Genomic DNA, 22,573 nt, shown 5'->3' with positions numbered 1-22,573 from the left:
AATGTTAAATAAATTTAAATCAATAATAAAAAAAGTTTAAGTAAAATTATTAATTTAGACAACTATTCTTATATACGTGTGCAAACTATGGACCAAAACTCAATTAATGAAATAAATAAGTTTGCAATCAACTCATATATATATATATATACACACCGGGTCCCACCGGCTCCGACAGTCAAGGGCATCTTAGGTATTTCACCTCTCATCTCTCTCTCCTCTCCGCCCTATACCAAGAATCCATTCTTGATTGGTATCTCGGTTGTTTTCTATAAACCCTAATAAAGTATGAGATGTTGTCCTTTTTATCAAGACCTTGGTGCCGTTATTAACCCTCTTCATTCTTGATGGGAGTTCTAAAAGTCAGCCCTCCATGCAAATGTAGATGGATACCCTTCTGCCTTTGGGTAATGGTGAATGGTGAATGGGTAATGGTGAATGGGTAATGGTGAATGGTGAATGGTGAATGGGTAATGGTGAATGGTGAATGGTGAATGGTGAATGGATCTTATTCTAAGAAGAAGATCAAGACTTCAGGATCTATTTCTACTTGTTTTTTTTCCCCCCTGTGAGAGGGGGATAAAGCCCCAATAGAAATGACTCCAAAAGATGCGTAGGAATGAATCACTTTAGAACTAGGCTTCCTTCTTGGAAAACCTTTGAACTTTAATCCTGTCAACAGAATAAAATTAGCTCTCAAATAAAAATATAACTGGGGACATCACTAAATCTCTCTCTCAAAAGAAATAAAAATAGGAAAGTAGCTGGATAATACACGAATGAGAATAGGTATGCAACCTTACATGTGAAGAATACACGCATAAATTGACTCCAATTCCACCAAATTGATGAGAGCTCCTATCTTAAGCATACAACTTAAGGGCACTCGTCAGAATGAGAATTATGAAACATCCAAGACCACTTCAACAGAATGACTGCATGTTTAATCACTAAATATCAATAAGATCAATTCAAGATAGGAATTTTTTTTTTAAAAAAAAAAGGTAGGGCTCACTCAACTCCTTCCTAGTTTCAATTGCCAAGAACATGGAACAAAAAAAAGAAAAAACCTTAACAAAAGAGTAGTAAATCATTGACCCATAATATTTGGGAATACAATCAATTTTACATAATAAAAACAAAATAACTATCCAGTGAATTACAAAGTTGTCTGACAAAAACACAAACGGTTGAGGTAATAGATAGCGCGCAATATGTACAAGGTGATGCAGTTCTCAACAATCTACAGAGAATTTCTGCTGCAGAAAGACCATTGCAGTCATATATAACTGTACAGCTTGTTAGTGAAACAAATAGGCTTTACTTGCGCCACGGGATGTATCCAGGTTCATCTGCAAGTAGTTTTCACTATCTTCTCTTGAAATATCTAATAAAGTTTAGCATCAGAGACTATTTTTAACTCTCTCCATATGAAAGCTGCAAATGTACTCCAACTCAAAGCAACGACTTGTCATTTGTCAACTTCAATTTTCAAACATCAAAGGGTGGCATAAAGATGATCAGGTTTGGACATTTGCTTTGTTTCCAGCAAGGATCAGGGATATCTCCAATCCCCGGCTGAACGCTTGGTTAAATAGGAAGCGGGATTGGAATGTAGACACGAACGGGAACCAAGACAAGATTGCCACAGGACCAAAGATTACCATGCCCATCCCAGCATCATACATCCGAGCAATCTCACGAACAGAGTCCCATAACCTCAAGCTTTTCACCAGTGCTTTCCATGTGATAGCAAACTGTCATGATGACAGGCAAATTAATACCAGACCATTAAAAGATCAGATTCAGCATTAGAATGTTAAATAAACAACAAATGCATGAGAACAGCGAAGAAAAAATTTGCTACATTGTGGCACTTGGAAACCAGAGTAATAAACAATTTATTTCTAGACATGACTGCTAATATGATCTTTTCTAGACATCAAGCACAGGCACTAGTGCCTAAACCTCTCAAGACTGCACAAACATCAAAGATTCCGGATCATTGAATGCGGACTACTTTCACAGCTGGAACGTCAAATTAGGCAGTAAGAAAAAAGTAGTATCATGTCCACATGCCAACCAGCTTGTACCATATACCCTTGCCCAACTAGACCTATAACGTCTCAACAAGTTCTTTCCAAGAAGATGTAGGTGGCATGAGGACACTAAGGGTTGGCACAGGTTAAGCAGGTTTACACAGGAAAAAAAAACACTCTCAATACAGGAAGGATAAAAAAACCTTTCCTGTATCTGTGCCAATAATGCACTGTCACAGTCAACAAGTCCAATCATCAACTAAATGGTAACCGTGCATTTCAACTTTCAATTCTTACATGTTAGTTTTTGTCATTTCAACTTTTAAACATACAGGGTTATGGGCTTTGCATCTTGACAATGACCTACAACCTACAAGCATTGTACTTTTGCTCACTAAAGAAGAGAAGAAATATATGTAGGTTTTCCTATCCAACAGTTTAAATGACTAGCTATCTAAAAAGGTCATGAATTGAGGTGCAAATTATGAGGTACTGTAAAATAAAAAAAATATAATGAATCCTGATTGTAAACATGATTCTACCATGTTACTAAGACAACTATAGTAAGCAGAAAACCAGTAACCAAAATACAATAAAAATCTCAACGAAACCATCTCAAGTATGCACTCTAATTTTCTCCTATCTATGTATCTATCTTTTTCCTATGTATTATCTCTCTTTTAATGTAGCCACAAGAAATTCCAGCAAAAACAACCATGAACTTAAATTTATTTGCCCAACTGAAACACCAAAGCAAAGGAGCAATTAGCCATTATCTCATAACTGAATATCATCTAAGATTCAGATTTCCAAATAAAAAAACAAAGGTGTTTAAACATTCCATGACCAAATGATAAAACTGTCACAGGTACAGCATATTGGCATAGGTATGCAATATGCAACATCAACATTATAAGCAAGGATTACCGTGCCGACTGGGACATGTCGTGCCGAAGGGGCACTGGCAAATCAAGCTTTTAAGACGATCTTCTATTCTCGTCTTCTATTCTCACAATCCACATAAGGATAAGTTAGGAACAACCTTCTTGAAGCGGATTTTCACTTACTCCAAAAACGGATCGTGAGAAGATAAGTTATGATCCGCTTTGAGCAGATCATAACATATTTCTTCTCCTAGGGTTTCAGCCGATGGTGGGTCCTGAGAGGAGTGGAAAGGAAAGCATGGGAGATAGAAGTGGGCACAGCATGAAAGGAGGAGGTGGAGGTGGAGGCAGAGGCGGAGGCAGAGATGGGAGAACATGAGAGGCAACAACAGAGGAGGATACAGCTGTGGCACGTGCCATGCCATATCGAGCTGATGGGTGACCGACACAACAATCTTTGATTATCAGAAAAATATAAGATTATGTGGGCTACTTATGGACTAGCAGTGGAACTACTGAAAAATTATGGTGACAAAAGGCACATGTCTCTATATGAAACTTCTGTAACACACAAGCATACAATTAGATAACCATGCAAACACAACTAACACATTGCGTGTTTCGAAAGACATGTCTGCCTAAAGCTGATATCACCAAGAGCGTAAACTCAAAAACAAACTTAAAGAATTAGTTCTGCAGCAGAATAAAGGGGATCACAATGGGCTTACACATAATAGAGCCCAACCAGTTGCTATAAATGCCAATGCACTTGCAAATAGATCAGGTATTGTCATTCTTGTGAATACGACAACAAGTACAAGGGCTGCAATGAGCCCTATGGCTGTGACTCCCTGTACAAACCGCATGACAAGGTGAAAGCTGGTTGATTTTTTTGGACTGAACGTGAAAATCTGCAATGGCACATAAAAACAAGTCGTTATCAAGTAGAAGTGGAAAACAACATCAAAGACAATTCTGCAGGATATAATGCGCCGATTTTCTGATGACAAACCTTAAATATCATGACACTGCCAAAAAGAACAACCCAGGAGAAACCATAAAGCTGAAAAAAAAAAGGCAAACCCATTAGACATAACATACATAAAAGATGAGATCTGCAAGACTTTTCCAATTGGCTAACTATATAAAACTAATAAGAGAATTGCTAGTATTGCAGGCACAACTACTGAGACATTTGCACAAAGAAACCTTTTAGTTTTCAAAATAGTAAAAATGGGCTCCTGTATGCAGTTGTGCGCATCTCGTGTACATTGTGCGTATTTCATTATAAAAAAAATTTATATTTAGTATAAAAAAAATGAATACATTCATTTAAAGAGCCCAATCTTATAATTACTAAAACCTAAGGGTTTTTTTTTTCTGTAAATAGCCCCACAGCTACTAAACTCAGGAAGTTCTATATCAGTGGCTAAAAAAATGCACGTTACCATCCTGCAGCTAATTATGCAAAAGAGTAACGCACCCCAAAAGTATCATTGTTCAAGCCTGTGGAAGGCGGTGAATTTTGCACTATACTATCACTAAAGTTACCAAACAGCTGTGCTATTCTTGATTATGGAAAGACAAGAACAGAACTATTACACAAATAAAGACAGAAAGAAATCAAACAACCAATATTGAGCACATATATGTATGTGAGTATCCACAACCATATCTTTAACCAAGCAATAATTTTTTCATGACACAACATGATTACTCAGTAGTTTCCCATTATATACATGCATGAAGCAGTTGCACCTCTTAGCTTACCAAGAAAGTATCTTTCAACTGTTGGACTAGTGATATTGCCTCAAAGTTTTAGCAGAAAGTACAAAAATAATATTGGCATATTAAAATAGATATCAACTTCAGATTAAGTTTGTTTTTATCAAAGCCCACGAGAACGGAAGCGAATTATAAGTATTGGAGTTTTTATCAGATGTTGGCCAGTGTGTAGGGGCGAAAACGAATCAGATATGAACCGGATAGTACTCAACCCACATTCAAATCCATATTTTTAGTTCGAATATGGATTCGGATATTGGACGGATAGCAAAATTTAAAATCATATCCTAACTAAACGGATACAGATAATTTTTAAATAGAGGATCAGATCTTAAACAGATATTGATCGAATTTTAAATAAATTATAATCTTTTGCATGTTAAATATATATAAAATTAGAGAAATTAATCTCTACAAATAGTATATAACATATCATTAGTAATAATATCAACATTCACTATCTAAATAAGCAAACTAAAAATTATAAATCATTTAAAAAAATATGCGGGTAAACGGATACCCGATATCCGTATCTGAATCCAAAAATTATATTTGACCCATATTCGAATCCGTATCCAGAATTTTTTCAAAAATTCTATCCGTATCCGAATCGGATAAAAAAATTTTATCCGAATCCGACCCGAATCAGGTCGAATAGCAGGTCAGGTCGGAGTTAATCCACCATTTCCACCCCTACCAGTGTGGCAATTTAAGCATGTGTAATCAACTTAAATTTTATAAGGAAAAATTGAAGCCCTGACAAGCACCAAACTATAACAATATAATGAGATGAAAGAATTCATGAGCTATTAAAAGAATATCAAGGAAAAAAGGTAAAAAGTGGTCTTACTGCAAGTGAAGTATCAGATCCAGTAAGACGCAGCTTGTATACTATGCCATATTGAAAAATGAGAAACCTGAAGGTCAAGATAGTCTCTAGGATTCTTCCCCTTAGTGTTTGGATATGAACCTGCAGAACCACATAAAATGGTAAGTGAAGAATAACATACATGGAATTGAAATTCAAAATTCTGAAGTGTTGGAAGAGAAATAACACATGATTTTTGTGTTCAAAATTATAAGTTCAAACTATATTGAAGAAATTCACTTTTACCAAGGATATTAATTCAGAATAAAATGAGAATGTTAAAACTGATGAGCAGTATCACTAGAATAATTAGATTAAAAGATTGTCCTTTTTGGCGAACTAAGAGGTGAATCAGCACCTATGCAAAGTGTCTCCAAAATATAGATTCTAACCTGTTCTTCATCCCACCAAGATTCCCAACTGTTTTCCCCTTTCACACCAACTCCACCTTTGTAAAGAAGCCAAGTAGTCCAATCATCAAAATCCTCAACGGTCCTGGTAGATGCACATCAATAATGCAAATAAAAACATCATAAAGAATTGCTCAAGAACAATTTTCTTTTAATAAGGAAAAGGAAAATAAAGAAATCATAAGAGACTCAGTGATTTGACAATTGATAGCACAACCATTGTTGTCGGATATACAACCTAAGGGAGTTTGTAGGCATTTTTATGGAACGGATGCCCATAACAGCAGTATTATATGTTTTAGCTTTGAACCAAACTAGACCGTTTTCAAATTTTTTTTATCGAAATGGCTTATATTCCAAACTTAATACCAAAATGGGTCTATTTCATTTTAGCCCTAAATAAAACGCTAAATTAGTAAGCATTTTACTAAGCCGAAAGTAAACGTTGACCAGATCAGTGTTTTTATTGAAAGAAAAAATGCTAAATATTTCAGCGATTTAGTAGAAAAAATGATACACATAAAATGCTGAAAAATTAAGCATTTTTATTATTAAAAACACTAAATGAGAAAGATAAAATAAAAATATAAAGAAAAGTTTATAACATCATAATTTTGTACTTGGTTATCCACTTTAATCATAAAATATATAATTATGAAGATATGGAAGAGTTTTATAAGCTGGAATGATGTAGTGATTTCTTGAATCCAACTATGCTCAAAATCGCCCAAAAAAAAAAACTGTAGCTCGTTTAAATTTTCAGATAAAATGCTTAATTCTTCAACATTTTCTAAACATAAAACGCTGAAGAGTTAAGCGTTTTGTAAAATGAACTTTTCAACATTTTCATTTAAAGGTAAAACACTGAACTTTTCAACGTTTTACCTAGAGCTACAATGTCACACACCTATTTCGGTATTAAGTTTAAGGGATATGATGTTTTAAGGGTATCACTTAATCATTTATCATATAAGATAGTTTACATATTTATAATATATGATGTTTTTTGTATTTAATTTGGGGAAACAAGCTTATTTATTTTTCCCCTTTTTTCTCTGTTGGTGCTGCTTCTGACTGTCAAGTGATCCACCAAATGTCTGATGGTCCTTAGGCAGTTAAAAGCATTCCCTAACTACTTTGGCCAAGCTCCACCAGCTTGACAACCTTGATTCAACCTAAATAATGAATTTTTGAATTTCAAAAAGACTAACAGAAGCAACTATTTATATTTATATTTATGAACTTACTTCTGCCACTCAAATCCAGAGGGGTTGAAAATGTATGGCGCAAAGAGCCATGAGATGACCATGAACCAACTACTGATAGTAAGAAGGATAAAGGAAGATGCACCACGGTTAGTGTAACCATATGCTATATAGACAATGAGGAGGAGTGCAACTTCAAGTCTGCAGAAAAGAGTACTTGTTAAGAAGGGCAATCGCCAAAAGTATTAAGAATGACAAAAATAACATCAGCAAATTGTCTATATCAACAAACATACGCTTTAACAAAGTGACTCCGTGAATAGATCCTATAATTCTCAGCAAACTTGATGTGGCGAACAACAAATCCTCTTCCAGTGGCCTTATACTGTGGAGGCATATCAACAATGTTAAATGAATGACAGGTGAAAACATTAATAAAGGGATGGTAGTTAGTTTAAACAGCATACTTTAGCTCCTCCATGAAGGATTGTTCTCCCAAAATAATGTGTTCTGGTTCCAAGAGAAAATGTAAAGAAAACAGAGCACAACTGGAGCTGCATAGTGATAAAACTGAAAATAGCCTGCAAAATGGTATATAGTTTATGGTGCTGAATAACAACTGACCATTGTTAGCAAGAATATACATGTTCCAAATAAATGACTAAAGAAATAAATAAACTTTGAGGTAGTGTTCCTTAAAAGTTCTCATCCATGCATAGTTGCCCAAACAGTAGAGATAACAAACACCTTCTTCAAAGAGCACAATACCAACATTAACATTCTAAACAGTCCTAGAAAATATTCCACATTCCTGCAGCCACATATGGAACTGGACATGATTTCTTTTCAAGATCTTTTATTTCTCTTGAATTTGAAATTTATTTGCGTATGGTTAGTAATTTAAGTATTATCAAATATCAAATGCATATGCACGTACATGTCTCCTCATATCACATTATGCGCTATGAATACCTTGATTGCCTGCAAACTGCCTTTCCAGACATTAGTCATACATATAGGATATCAGGATCATCATGGATACAAACAATTTCAGATAGAGTATAAGGCTTGGCTCTATACTCCTGAAATGCTAATTCTCTTGAAACCATAAATATCAAAGATAGGTCTTTATGTCAATGAGACTTTTTTTTATCAATTACTTTTCATTTTTTCTACATTCAAATACTAGGAAACTGCTTAGAACTGAAATTCTAAGGGCCATTTGGAAGAAAGGACATTATAAGTCAACATGAGAATGGCCCTTGATGACAAAGAGTAATTTCAAGAGATCATTTTGTGACGTCTGAAACTCCACAATACATGTCTATTGAACTCCAACCATCATTATGATGTCCTCATTGCAAACAGAAATTCCACTATTCCAAGAACTAACCAACAGATTTCCATCAAATCAATGAGATAAAGATTGCTTATTTATAAGTCCTTCCAACTTCCAATCTGTCCTCTAAAGTGCCAGAATATAAATGTTTTGTACTTTTATCAGATATCCAGACTATGATATACATCAAATATCCCCTTAAACTCTTTTCTTAACCCATGTGACATTAGGAACATCTTCTGAATGAACAGATCCACCTTCAAGAAAATGAAGATGGCTGCAGACATATGAACTGATAATCAATTGTCAACAGTGAACAATAAGGTTTTCATTCTTGTGCTTTGGATAATCTTACGATAACAAAAAAGGAGCCTGGATAGAGAGTTAATGGCTTATCTAAGGGGAATGACGACTCTTACACCTTCACAATAATAAATAAGACCAACCAGACAAATCATGGAAAAGAAAAGATAATTAGGTTTACTCTGGTAAATGATAAGCATACCTGCATCAATCCTAGCTCCAGTATGAAACCCATTATCATGGGCACTGCAGTAAAAATACCAATCTGGACCAAAAACTGAGCATTTAAGGCAGCATCAAGTGCAGTATTGCCCAGTATTCTGGCCTCTCTTGATATTGCAGCATCAAGTCCAGAAAGTGCCTGCAAATTGGAAAACTCACGGATATTAAACAAGTTGCAGAAATGATTCATATGAGTAACAGTAGTTGCAAGATAAAGTAGAATTTTACTAATACAATATCTAATAAATACTTCTTAAACCATGAATAACATAACAACATTCTAGGAGGAAGCAGGCTAACTTACCAGGTATACCCTTCCATATAAGAAGATGTACACAGTAAGAACAGTCATCTGTAGAAAGATGTAACGTTCATTAATAATCTATGCCATAGCCTAAAGGACAAGACAGTCAAGAGGTTTACCATTGTGCAGACATAATAACCAACAGTGGTGAAATAAAAAGATAGCATCCGGAAGAAGTCAAAAAGCTGCCCAAGCCGATATACATCTCGACTTAGGACTTGCTCTCCATTGCCACCAGCGACTTTTCCCTCAAAAAGTGCAATTTGGTTCAAGCCAACATCTCTACCTTTGCCAACCTAAATACAGGCAAGGATTCAATTAAGCCCAACGTAAGATTCTCCAAGTTCATACTAAGAAGTCCAATTGAGAGAAACCTGAATATATTCATGGTGTGTGATATTCCCCTGTCGCAGTGTTGAATTGAATCCTGCAAAATATGTCAAGCTTAAGCAGAAGTTATGTAAAAGTTTCTCAAATATGTCCATCGACTATAAATATTATATGTCAAACTTAAATTCCCTTGAGAATAATTTCTGTGAAGTCCTTTTTCTACAAAATATCAATCAGTCGACTAATTGCCTTTCTCCTTCGCATTTATTTGCCAATAACATGTTTAAACTATAAAATATCTGCATCTTCCTATCGTATTCTCTCATTGTCCTCAGGTAATCTACCATCCCACATATCCGTTCCTTGTCAGCACATTGAGCACTGCATCTTTCACTGGTACATCCCATGGACAAACCATTTTATTTAAGGCTTTGCACTATAGGTAGACAAAAAAAAGCCTTACTCAAAGGGCAGATTGTACATTTTGTTCTTCTGGGGGTACAACATTATACTGAGTCACAGATCAAGGAATGAAAATCTAATTTAGCCAAAAATAAAATGGCAAAAATCATACATGAACAATAGGAATAGAATACTCTACATTACTTCTAAAATACCTGCATATATGTCTTCACTTATATTGATCACACGAGATGCCTTGCTTATGCCACCTCTTGTTATGTGGAATATCCTGTCAAAGACATCTGGATGCCCATAGTGCATACGAACCCTGTTAAAGGACGACATAGGTTGATGGATGATAACAACATATAATCAGGATTAAGCATAGGATATAAAATTGTTTCTGGAAAAACAGATGATAAAAGACATAAATATGGTTAAAAAGAAGATTCACAAAAAAGAGAAAGGATAAGAGTAAACTTACTTGAGGGGATAAGCAAGAACACGTTGTCCCAAGGTAACAAAGCTAGTTTCTTGATTTGACATAAACCAAGCTAATGATGACACACTGAGATAACAAGAGAATAAGATCACATACATAAATTTAGATATGTTCCTCTATATTCTAACTTCAATACGAAAACTGAAGAAAGAGTTTGCACAACCTTCCAGTGAAGACATGCTCTCGAACGCCAAGAATAGTGGGAGGTCGAAGACCGTAATTTCCACTAAATTCTTCAAGTAAATTTCTCATTTTCAGAGCTTCCTCAAGGTAGTTGTCCTGTATTTGCGAAATAATTATTTCTGGATTAATCTCTGAAACTTCAAAACTGAGATTCTCAGTCTAATGTACCAAAAAGAAAAAGAATTAGAAATTTAAAATTATTTCATGACATAGCAATAAAGAAAAAAAAGGTATCTATACAAAATATACAACAATAGAAGTAGTTAATTCCCACATAAAATGATAACTCACAAGAATGAGATGGTAAAGGTTCTATCCTACATTAGAATAGGGCTAAGGAATATAATTCTAAAATATCTCTCTTGTTGTGGTCAGACACCGTAGGCCTCAGGAAAATTATTGTACATGTTGATGAATTAGCAAACTCTAATAGTTTACTATAGTTATTAACAAGAATGCATTAGTATATTGTTTAGATTGTAGATATTAATATTAACATATTCTCAAACTATAATTTCTTTTATTTGTTTATTTTTTAATTGCCTTTAATTCTTGTCACTGGCCTAACGCCTAAGTACTACATGATCCCTTATTCGCTCGTCTACTGCCTATGACCTTTTAAAACCTTGAACGAAGCTTATCTGGAATTAAGCTCCAACTAGAGTGACTGGAACAATTGTGATGGATCCTTTTTATTCTTTGGCAATAGCTATTTGGTACATGGAAGACTTGAAGCCATATTTTTTATCAGAAAACAACAGAAGCACCAGGAGTGTAGAATATGTTGTTAGTTTACGATATCTTTAGAGATAATTTGTGTTCTAAATATGGAGTGTATGTAAGACATTCAACTAAATAGCAGTGTAATGAAAAGGACCTAAAGGATATAACATGACCATAGGGAGTTATAATGCTTAGCCAGTAGTGGCACCAATGCTTTGAGCCCAAAATAGTATGCTAAAGTATACTAGCATTTCCCATCATGACAGTTTGTATAAGATTTGATGAACAATAGTGACAGTTTGAAAAGACTGAGAATGACTTGCATCAACGATACCCATCTCTTTAAGAATATTTCCCCAATTCACCATAAAGTCAAGGTTCACTCTACTCTCTCTTTCTTCATCTCTGTTCCTCTCTCTCTTTTCTATTGCGGCAATTTTTTTTGCCGTAGAACAGATTGTCCCTCTATCTAGCCTTTCTCTGACAATTCCCTCTCTTTCTTCCTCTCACTTCCTCTGACTCTCTGTTACTGCAAGCAGAAAGAGAGGGGAGGAAGAGAGCAGAAGAAAGAGCGAGAGAGGCTAGAGAGAGAATAGAGAGAGGTCAGAGAGAAAGAGAAGGTGGGGAGTCAAAGAGAAAGGAAAAAACATATAGAAAATAGAAAAAGAAAATGACATACCAAGTTGCTAGAGGTTAAGGAGTCAAATCTTCATCAGATGAGCTCATCGGACCGTCAAACGGCATTGGTTTTTGTGTTTGTGTGTGTGTCTGTGTGTGTGTCGGGGAGGAATGAAGGATCCGACCCATTTAACTATATAAAAACCCATATCGGGTGGTATAGGGCAAAACGGCAGATACCAACCCAAAACCAGTAATAATTGAAATTGGTCATAACCAATCCCAATCCATCTCAGGATTGGCCAAAAATGAGATCCTTTAACAGCATCTAGAAAATAGATTTAACATATTCCCATGGTCAAGAGACCCAACCCAGCCCCAACCAAGTCTAATTAGTTATTTGGGATGATAATAGTTCATTACAGTCCATCAACATGGTAGAGCCATAATGGATTTTAGCTTGTATTAGCATCCACCATGAGCTTGATCGTCATAATAAACAGTCAAAGAGCATAACATGGTACCAAGGTATTCGTATGGCTATACTCTGTAAAGTCTTATGGATTGTTTACAGCAAGCCCCAATCAGATCTAAGAGATTACCTTCTACTGTATGGATTAGCTGCAGTTATCAATAATAATTAGATTACTCAAGTTTGAGGGTGAAAAAAGATATGCATGACCATGTTTGCACCAACAAGAATGCAACTAAACAACAGTACAACTTAAAAATAAATCATTAGAGCTAGTAGATCTAACATTCCTCAAATAGAAAAAGAGCAAGAAATTAAAAATAAATCATTAGAGCTAGTAGATCTAACATTCCTCAAATAGAAAAAGAGCAAGAAATTAAAAATAAATCATTAGAGCTAGTAGATCTAACATTCCTCAAATAGAAAAAAGAGCAAGAAAAGCAATCAATCCAGTAAAGAAATAATAGGAAAAATATTATTCCCAGCTAATCCCAAATAGTAACATCTTATAATCCCTTATAAAATATACTAATTTGGCAGCATAAAAACCAAAAAAATCTTTCAAAATAATCAAATGAATATCATCAAATAAGGAAGTTTCTTGCAACGTAACCTGATTCATGTCAATAGTCTGGATAGCATCCCCACGGGTGAAAACTATAGCATGATTTTGATTTTCAGGTTTCCCTTCTCCAAGCTTAGGGTCTCCTGGAAGCTTGATAGAGTATATTTCCTGCATAAGTTAAAAAGTAAAGAAAAATGGAACAAAGAAACTCTTATAAGTAGGAAAAAGGCTTTAATGAAAATTGCAGACAAAATAATCCTCAATTCTTGAAAAATGACTGATGTCCTTTCAAGAGAAAAGAAGCTTTGAACATGGTGTTGCCGTTTAAGAAGTAAGAAAATATCAAAATTAACTTCAAGAAAATATCGAAGTTAATTTCAACACTAATGTATACCATACTTGACTATATCATGCACATACATTTAGAAATAATACTCTAGAAAAGATTAACCATTATAGCTTATATCATAAAGAGGAGCATAGCTATTTAAACTGGTATTCACTTCTTAAATATAACCTCAACACTATTTCCAAGAGTTGGTCAGGGGAAACTTACAAAACTAGATTCTAGGTTCAGCAGGGTAGGAGTTAGCACTTAGTCCTTTTCATAAAACAGCAAGAAATAGGAAATCTAAGCATCTTACCTATTTTAGATGACTTCTCGACATATTCTCATTGCCTTATGGTTATTTCCTGGAAGATATAACTATGTGACTGTATGACCTATATCATAGCCTTTGCTTTTATGTGCGAGGATCTATATACTTAACAAGCAGTCCTTGATGCTGTGAGTGACTAACCTGAAGTTCAGTGTCAAGTGTCCCAGGAAAAGTTTGCTAAGACTAATATATTACATAGTTAAGCAACTGCCTTCTGCTATCTGATGTTTGGACCTCCATTATGAATATTTAGTAGAAGAGGAAAGGGACAAATTAAAAGTACCCAGAAATGATGGACGAAAAGAATAAAAAAAAATTAATGTCCTGACAGTAATGCTAAACAAAAAACAATCGTTTTAAGTAACTTTATCCTTCAAAAATTAGAAATATTTAGAGCTAAATCTCGTTCAACATGGGGGAAGGGCAAGCCAGTTCAAACCAGAAAACCACTTTGCAATGGCAAATTAAAATCCTTGACATAGATAACATACAGATTGTAAGAATAAAAAGAGACAAATTAGGATTTTATGAAACCCCCAGAATGAATAACGAAAAGAACACCTCTTCACAATTAACTTGTAAGGCCTACATGTTTCTCACAACCTTCTTCCGTATGTAGGATAATCAATATACTTAACAAGGATACCCAAGAAAGGTCATCATGGTATTTAAATAACAAGAAAGAACAAAAGCAACTGGCAAACACAACGATTATTCCTACATTTCTGGGTGGAAATATTTAACAATGAAAAGTGAACCCACCTGATCCTTTCCATGAACATCAGCTTTCACAAGCTTTGAGTAGAATTCTTTTGAGACTTTCCCATCACTTGATACATTTTCCTCCACATGTATGAAAGCAACACGAAGTGCCTCATTTCTACAACTCCAGTAGGGGCAAAAGAAAAGGATCATCATGTAGCAACAGCAATGATAAAAGGAAGTGATGATATATATGCAAGAGGTGCCAATAATTTCCAAACATAGGAAGCTTAAACCAATTAATCATGTTCAACGATAAGAATTCAATACCTAGGAGGCATTGGACTGTTTGCAGCTTGGGAAAATATCTAACCTAATATGATTAAATATTGTGAATAACTCATCTAAGTATGATAATTTATAATTTAACTATATGAAACCTAAAGGCACACTCCAATGAAATAATTACATCAAAGAATAAAAAAATGAAGTAAATTAACCTTTGCATCAGAAGAGCAATGTCAGCAGCCTCTGGAGCTTTCTTCTGTTTCTGTTGCCCATATATTTGGCACGATACTACATAAGTAAATTTAAGATCTGCCTGGGCACGTGCCTCGGAAGAAAACTCATATCCTTGCGTATTTATATAGTCAATCCCAGAATATCCAGCTTCCACACCCCCCACGTATCTCTTTTCCAAATAGCTTTGCAATATAAGAGCTCTTCTATAGTACATCATACCACGTACTGCTTCAATGTATAGAATTGTTAATAGCAGGACATAAGAAGAAACAAACTACATCTGAAAGAGTTAACTCATGAAACCAAACACGCAACCAATTCCTAGTTTCTGCTAGAGAAGATTCAGTGTATGATAAAAGACAAACATGTGCAAAGTTCAAATTTAGGTGCATTGAATGAATACAGTCTGTAGGATTCAGCAAGCTGACAACACAAACTGACCTGTCCTTGCTAAGGTCTGACCACGATAGGATACCCAAAACCGTAGATCCAAGGTGTCTGTTGAACTATCCTGGAGATCATCTTCTGAATACTCACTACGACCAATTCGCTCCAAAAAGTTCTCCCACTCATCTATAACAAAGAAATAACCAGTTACAAAAGCTTCTGAGATCAATTCTTTTATTGAAATAACTGAATAATGCAACAGTATTTGGTTGAATAATATAACAACAACATAGATATCTCTCTCAATTAATTGAGGTTAGCTACATTGATTCTTCTCCTGATTTTTCTCTACCGAACATGAATAATTTGAGGGGCAATACTCTCGGCGATGAAACTAGCATTACGTAGTTGGCTTCAAAGGTAAATAAGCTGATATTAAGCTTGCAGAAGAAATGGATAAAAGCCTAAAAAGATTTCCAGGAACAGACAAATCACTATAAAACACCTGAAGATACTCTTGTTTACCTGAAATGGAAGATAGCATTACCTCGACAGAGGCCTAAATGTATCATTATGAGTTCATACCGATGCCAACTTTAGGTGCATCCAGTGTCTCATTTTAAATTTTTTAAAGAACATCATAAATTGGTTGGACTCATTGAAGTAAAGGAGAAGAAATTTACAAAGCTCAATGGGTCCACTGAGTCCAATATACACCACCATTTTACTTTATAATTGATGAATAAAGAAATTTCATTGTATGGAATAAAGTTGTTTTCCCCAATAGTTCTTTACTAGGGATCAATCAATATCAAAAATTTAATAGAATGTTAGGAAATGAAATATCAAAGAGCATAATCTAAGACTACAAATTGTCCAGATCTACTTTCAATTGTAATTAATTACTTATTTAAACGTATTTTAGATTCTTTCATTTTTTGTGCAAACACTTTTACTGCTTCAACCCAAAACTGAGAATTCTCATGCTTGTCGGGTCATCTGGCAACCAGCACAGCAGGACTCACAATCTCACAAAAATGGCAAGTCTAGCACCACCTCCTAGAGGAGATTTAATAAATGGGTTGAATGGTTGATTATGCGACAGAGGAAAGAAATAGCTAAAAAGAAAATAAAAATATGGGAAAATAAATCACCACATAAATCTTACAAAACTTCGTGAAAAGAACTTAAACTTAGAAGTACACAAAGCACATCTTGGACATCACAGTTATATCTAATCAAATCATTTAATAGAAATCCATTAGTGAAATTGATATCAGGAATATGCTTATAGACATCCCCAAAAATAAATTCTTATCTTTCTCCTTCAACTTAAGGTTTGCTGAAAACAAATTGATCAACATAGAAGTTTTTAATTCGTCTCATGAATCAGAATATCCATATCGAATCTCTACCTTTGACGGTTTATATAACAACATTTGCATAGTTTATCACTATGAAAAACAAAACTTTTGGGGGGGCAATAAAACAATTATAATAATTCTATTATTAGTTCAAAAAAAAATGAAAACAGGCAGACTTTACAAAACTTCACAAATTTTGTAAAAAAATTTAATTTGTAAAACTCAAACAAAAAATAAATATTTGTATTCGTAGTCACTTATTAACACTACATATATTAGAATCGTTCCACTCCAGATGTCAAGTCTACACATGCAAAACATAAGAATTTATTTTTAATAACAGGTTTATAAATGCATAATGCATAACTCAAACTAGGCAGATACAAAAGGGATCCATTCTAAATAAGGATGGCTAGTAGTTTTGGCAACTGAAAAATTACCAGGAAAGATTTTCTGAAGATAGAATAGGATGGAAATTCCATCCTCATTTTCCATCCGTAGCTCTGATGAACTATAGAGCACCGTCTCACTGTAGTATGGAGTAAAAACACTATTCCACCACAGGTAAAGTTTTTCAGTAATACTGTTGAAAATGTTCTTGGAACTTCTGAGAAATTAAGAAGATACTATAGCACTACCTAAAAGGCACCATCTCAGAAACAGGCTTTGCTGCAGGCAAGTCCATGAATAATGAATTTGTAAAAAATTGCAATCTCCTTCTAGCTTCCAAATTTTTTGGAATATTGGCAGCAGAATCTTTGACGGTCAAAAGCAAATGTAAACGTTTAACTTGCTCCTTCTGCAAATACAATAACAAAACATCAATATGACATTCCAAATAAAGGTAATCTATAAGAAGTGGTTAAGAAAGCACTTACAATTTCAGGATCCCTGGGCCAAGAAACTTTCGAAAAAAGGCGTCCTTCTTTCCTTGCTTTTGCTAATATATTCCAAGTATCAAACTGCTCCCTGCAGTACAAAAGAGTTATATTTAGGTCCTAGAGGAGGAGAGGCTACCATACAATGCACATGTTCACACTGAAATCGTTCATCAACTGTTCCTTGATACCTCAATTGTGATGTCAATAAATCATGTGTGACAACATCATATACATCATATATAGCTTTTGAAACACCTTTTGCAAGTTCAGGAGTTTCATTTCTTATCTGCACAAAAATAGATGTAACAGTAATGAAACTCCATCATAAAAGACAATATAAACCAACTGAAAATTTAAAATGAAGAGTAATTGTCCAAACATGCAGGACTGGGTCACTAAGTGAAAGAAGAAAAAGAGAATTGACAACTATGAAAACCAGAAAAGACTCACATCAGAACCACAAGTTGAACTATTAGGAAACTGCCCAAATTGGCAGCAAAGTGTAAAACATATATGAATTTGTGTGATTGAAAACAATCAACTTTATCAAACTTATAATGATGTACTCCTCTTTATGACCAGCCATATTCAATTCCCATGGACCAGTAAAATTTAATTAGTCTTGTAAGCCTTATCTTAAATTCCACTGCAGTAATATTAAAGTTAATATCTTGTGATGGAAAAAGCATCCAAAGGCATAATAAAATTACTTATTAAGCTACCAAAATCATAAAATGATAACTAGTATGGATTTGCAGAAGACAAGAAATTTTTTTGAAGAAATATAACACCATATTATATCACAACATTCAGCATTAGAGCAGAACATTGTTCAAATCTAGCAGAATACAGAAACTATTAAATCTGCAATTTAAATTATTAATATTCCAGACTATATCTAAGAAGAATCCAAATAAATACTATGCACATCACATGTACAAAAAAGTGCAGACTTACTAGTAGTCCAGTCAAGGCAGTAAACCTTGATAATACGAGCTGCAATTTTTTAAGACTAATAGTCACCACAAGTGAACCCTCAAACATACTACTTTTCAGCTCGCGGAAAAGCCTTTCGACCCTGTTCCAATGTGTGCAAAAGTATATAAAATTGTTCTAATGAGAAATGAACTAATGCAAAACAGAGGAAATGAGAAAAAAAAATAATCACAGATTTCATTTTTTTTATCTATTAATACGGAAGCATACCAAAGCCTCCCTTCATCCTCAACTATGGAGTACAAAATCTTTTCTGCACTATAGTAGCACTCCTTAACAGCATATGCCATGTATTCATCTCTTGATATTCTATTCCACAAATCAAATTGGGTATCTTTGCAGTCCAACGCTAAGTCAATTGCCAACAAGATCTACAGCAATCAAACAACAATTGGAATCAATATCACATTACTTTACCAAGTAGACTTTCCATTTTTTTTCAGCATAATAGTCCATGACTTTAAATAGCACACCTTACTAGTTAGAAGGAACAAAGGCCATTGGACAAGTCTCAAGCTTCCGCAATTACTTGGAATGGTAAGCAAATCCATTTCCCTACAAATGAGATTTTAGATTGATGACTAGCTCTCATACAACATATCTACTAAAATAACAAGCATAACTTAAGACAGAAGTATTCTGCACTACATTATACAGATATGGATACCTGTTACTGACATAATCTTCTTCACGCAAGCTCTTAATAATTTCATTCCAAAATGGAGAAAATGTTGCCGCATAAACCTTGTTCATATCTTGAGGCTCCTAATAAGAAATCATTGAATTTCAATATTTACACTACTAGATTCAAATAATCCAGTTAAGAGAAAGCACTGCACAAAGAAGCTGGGAGAAAGATTGCAAAAATTTAGCAACTCTTTCAAGGTTATCAACTTAACTACTAAACACTCCGAGAAATCATTCTTCAAGGATAACAAGGTTGATACAAACTTATTATAAAGGGACAAAATCCCATAACAGTATGTATTAATGATTCAACAACATGATTTAATGATAATGCTTTGTTGACTAGTAGCTGAAAAAAAACTGTTTTCACCTCATCGGATCTTTTCACTTGTTCATTTAATGGGCTTTTACCATGTTGAACATTGACCATTTATGACTACAAAATTAAAATGGATTAAAACATGACTAGGGTTCTAATGTCAAATAGACCATACTCATAAATCACCAATATCTTCCCTCAAATGAAAAAAATAGAAAGATCACCAATGTCACTTTACTTCAAACCAACAATGGCCATGCCAGTGGCACGTGCCATGTTGTGCTATCATTAGCACGGGACATGCTTTAGGATATTTAGAAATGCTTTTAAATTTTCGACATGTCAATATTTAATTTTTAGTTAAAATATATGTATTAAAACTTACATTATAGTATTTTATCTATACATTATTTTTGTAAATGACATATTTTATTAAAAATAAAATAACAGATAAATATATAAATATTATTTAACATATAATATGATTGAATATATTCATTAAAACTAATATTAATAATTGAACACTTCATAATATAATTGAACACATAATATTAATTGATAGTAGTTTAAAAATTAAAACTAATATTTAGTTTAACATAGCATGATGAGGAGGATCAAATATTTTATTTGTCAGCACAAGAATAATACGAGAATGTTGTACTTAATACTGTCGATAATCTTCAAAACTCATTCACTAATAGTATTGTTTGTTATAACGTCTTACATAATCTTCATACTAACGATGACCGTGCTAGTGGCACGTGTCGTGCCGTGCTATATGTCAATCTTAAGTTTTTGATTTAAACATATGTATTAAAAATTTAAAACCTACATTATAATATTTTATCTTTAGATTATTTTTGTAAATGACATTTTATTAAAGATAAAGCAGCAATTAAATATAAATATTATTCAACACATACTATAATTGAAGACATTCATTAAAACTAATATTAATAATTGAACACTCTATAGTATAATTGAACATATAATATTAATCGAAAATAGTTTAATAATTAAAATTAATATCTAATTGAACGTAAAATGATGAGGAGAATCAAATACTTCATTTGTTGGCATAAGAATAACACAAGAATGTTGTATTAAATACTATCGATATTTTTCAAAACTCATTCACCGATGGTATTGCTCGTTGTAACGTCTCACATAGTCATCAAACAAATAGAAATTTTCTAATTCAGTAATTCTCCTATGATATGCTATGAATATTGTACATGCACGGGAATGAACTGCACCGGCACCGGCACAGGCACACCATAAGTATATGCAGATTGTAGATATAGAGTATAATAATGATATTCTGGCTCTGATGGATGTGATTGATATAATAGTAATTATGATGAACTTATATCATCATATAGGTACACCTCTCCTAAAATTCTGCTACCTACAGACTCAAGTCCTATGTAAAAAGAATACCTCTCTCTATAAAGGTTGTATAATAGGGACGCATGTTTCATCTCCATAATCACCGCCACAAGACTGAGTATCGTTATTATCACCATCACCATCATCATCTCTAGCCTCATTATCATCAATTTTATCTAAGTCTTCTAAATGATCAATTGATCAGTTGATATGATAATGACCAATGAATATAGAAAAAATTTAAAAAAAGTTTTGGCTCAACATGGCACAATGACTGGCACAAGGCTGTGCCAAACGGCACACAGCCGTGCTAGCCCCCGGCACAGGTCAGTGTCGTGCTGGTGAGCACGCTTCGGCAAGTGCCGGTCAGCACAGCACCCGTGCCAGTCGGCACGCTTCGGCAAGTGCCAGTTGGCACGGCCATCCATGCTTCATACAAATAAAAATGTGCAATTCTCAATATCAACATGCATAGGAATTAAAGTTGATTTGATAATTATCGATGAAAATATAAAAAAATTTAAAAAAAGGCTATACATGCCATACCAGATGGCACCCAGCCAACGCAAGACCGGCACAGCACGCAGCTCGGCACAAAGGTATGCCACTAACACACCCCGTGCCAAATGTCGTGCCACTACCGGCACAACCATCCTTAGTTCAAACTGCATCCCAAATACTACATTGATTGAGAAGCAAAAGTGTATCTTCTCATACATAATGGTGTAAGAATGTCTGAACTTTTTAAGAATAATTGGGTTATTCGGCACTTCTTGAATTTCTTTTGTCCTTTAATCCCCTCAATTTAATCCTTGATTGGTGAATAAAAGCTTAAAAACAGTACGAAAAATGCCATTGGAAGCATTGCCAGTTCTTTCAAGGAACAAGTTAATTGCAAAGCAATCCTAGTGATACAGCAAAGTTGATATTTCACAAATATGAGAAGCAAACAATATTTTCGCTAGTAATTTGCTTCACAATTTTGTAGAAGAAAAGGAAACCAAACATAGACCAAGGAAAGAGGCAGAAGAAGAAATTAAGAAAATAAACGGGGAAGGGAAAGCAGACAGCAGCTGGTGCTCACAGCCAGAATATGGCAAAGAACTGGAAAGAAAAAAAAAAGAATAATACCAGCAGAAGCAACAAGGAAGAGGGAGGAGGAGAAAGAAAGGCATCAGCAGCAGCAAGAAGTAAAAGCAGTCGTAGGCAAACGAGAGCAGAAAGCAGAGAATTGGTAGTCTTAATTTCACAGATGACATCCCACACCTACGATCAACAGCAAATGTTGTTGATTTCATTTATTTAACCCACCATTTAGGTTATATCTAATTTTTGGCAGTACTACGAAGCTACAAAAATTATCTTTCCATATATAATTCAAAGTCCGGTTTACAGATTTCTACAACGAATCTCGATGAACTTCAGGGATGCATTAGATCTCTACCAACAATTGGATCCAAGCTCAGATCAAGGATTCCTTAGATCAAAACAGCATCAAAATAAAGTCTGGGTA

At 34.3% G+C, this 22,573-nt stretch overlaps 1 protein-coding gene across 2 annotated transcripts in view; it reads right to left on the bottom strand.

The window, feature by feature from the left end:
* Positions 1-1,071: 1,071 nt before the first annotated feature.
* The window catches only part of LOC140800777 (callose synthase 10), a 49,361-nt gene continuing 27,859 nt past the window's right edge, over positions 1,072-22,573 (bottom strand). The window contains exons 24-50 of one of the 2 annotated variants that reach the window (XM_073155616.1): positions 19,333-19,430; positions 19,139-19,220; positions 18,876-19,036; positions 18,627-18,747; positions 17,858-17,955; positions 17,667-17,757; positions 17,427-17,587; positions 17,229-17,338; positions 15,479-15,610; positions 15,016-15,262; positions 14,576-14,693; positions 13,203-13,322; positions 10,757-10,872; positions 10,576-10,659; positions 10,307-10,419; positions 9,734-9,786; positions 9,479-9,655; positions 9,360-9,407; positions 9,036-9,194; positions 7,659-7,772; positions 7,488-7,576; positions 7,234-7,392; positions 5,969-6,071; positions 5,559-5,678; positions 3,936-3,986; positions 3,652-3,834; positions 1,072-1,757 (exon numbers count right to left, since the gene is read on the bottom strand). In XM_073155616.1, the coding sequence (XP_073011717.1) occupies positions 1,521-1,757; positions 3,652-3,834; positions 3,936-3,986; positions 5,559-5,678; positions 5,969-6,071; positions 7,234-7,392; positions 7,488-7,576; positions 7,659-7,772; positions 9,036-9,194; positions 9,360-9,407; positions 9,479-9,655; positions 9,734-9,786; positions 10,307-10,419; positions 10,576-10,659; positions 10,757-10,872; positions 13,203-13,322; positions 14,576-14,693; positions 15,016-15,262; positions 15,479-15,610; positions 17,229-17,338; positions 17,427-17,587; positions 17,667-17,757; positions 17,858-17,955; positions 18,627-18,747; positions 18,876-19,036; positions 19,139-19,220; positions 19,333-19,430 (3,345 nt within the window). In that variant the 3' untranslated portion in view covers positions 1,072-1,520. The remainder of the gene's footprint in view (positions 1,758-3,651; positions 3,835-3,935; positions 3,987-5,558; positions 5,679-5,968; positions 6,072-7,233; positions 7,393-7,487; positions 7,577-7,658; positions 7,773-9,035; positions 9,195-9,359; positions 9,408-9,478; positions 9,656-9,733; positions 9,787-10,306; positions 10,420-10,575; positions 10,660-10,756; positions 10,873-13,202; positions 13,323-14,575; positions 14,694-15,015; positions 15,263-15,478; positions 15,611-17,228; positions 17,339-17,426; positions 17,588-17,666; positions 17,758-17,857; positions 17,956-18,626; positions 18,748-18,875; positions 19,037-19,138; positions 19,221-19,332; positions 19,431-22,573) is intronic. The other variant, XM_073155617.1, reaches the window with a different exon arrangement.

Source organism: Typha latifolia, chromosome 14, assembly GCF_019914945.1.
Source record: "Typha latifolia isolate L0001 chromosome 14, TyphaL0001v2, whole genome shotgun sequence".
Taxonomy (NCBI): domain Eukaryota; kingdom Viridiplantae; phylum Streptophyta; class Magnoliopsida; order Poales; family Typhaceae; genus Typha; species Typha latifolia.
This window is presented reverse-complemented; position numbering and strand designations above follow the sequence as displayed.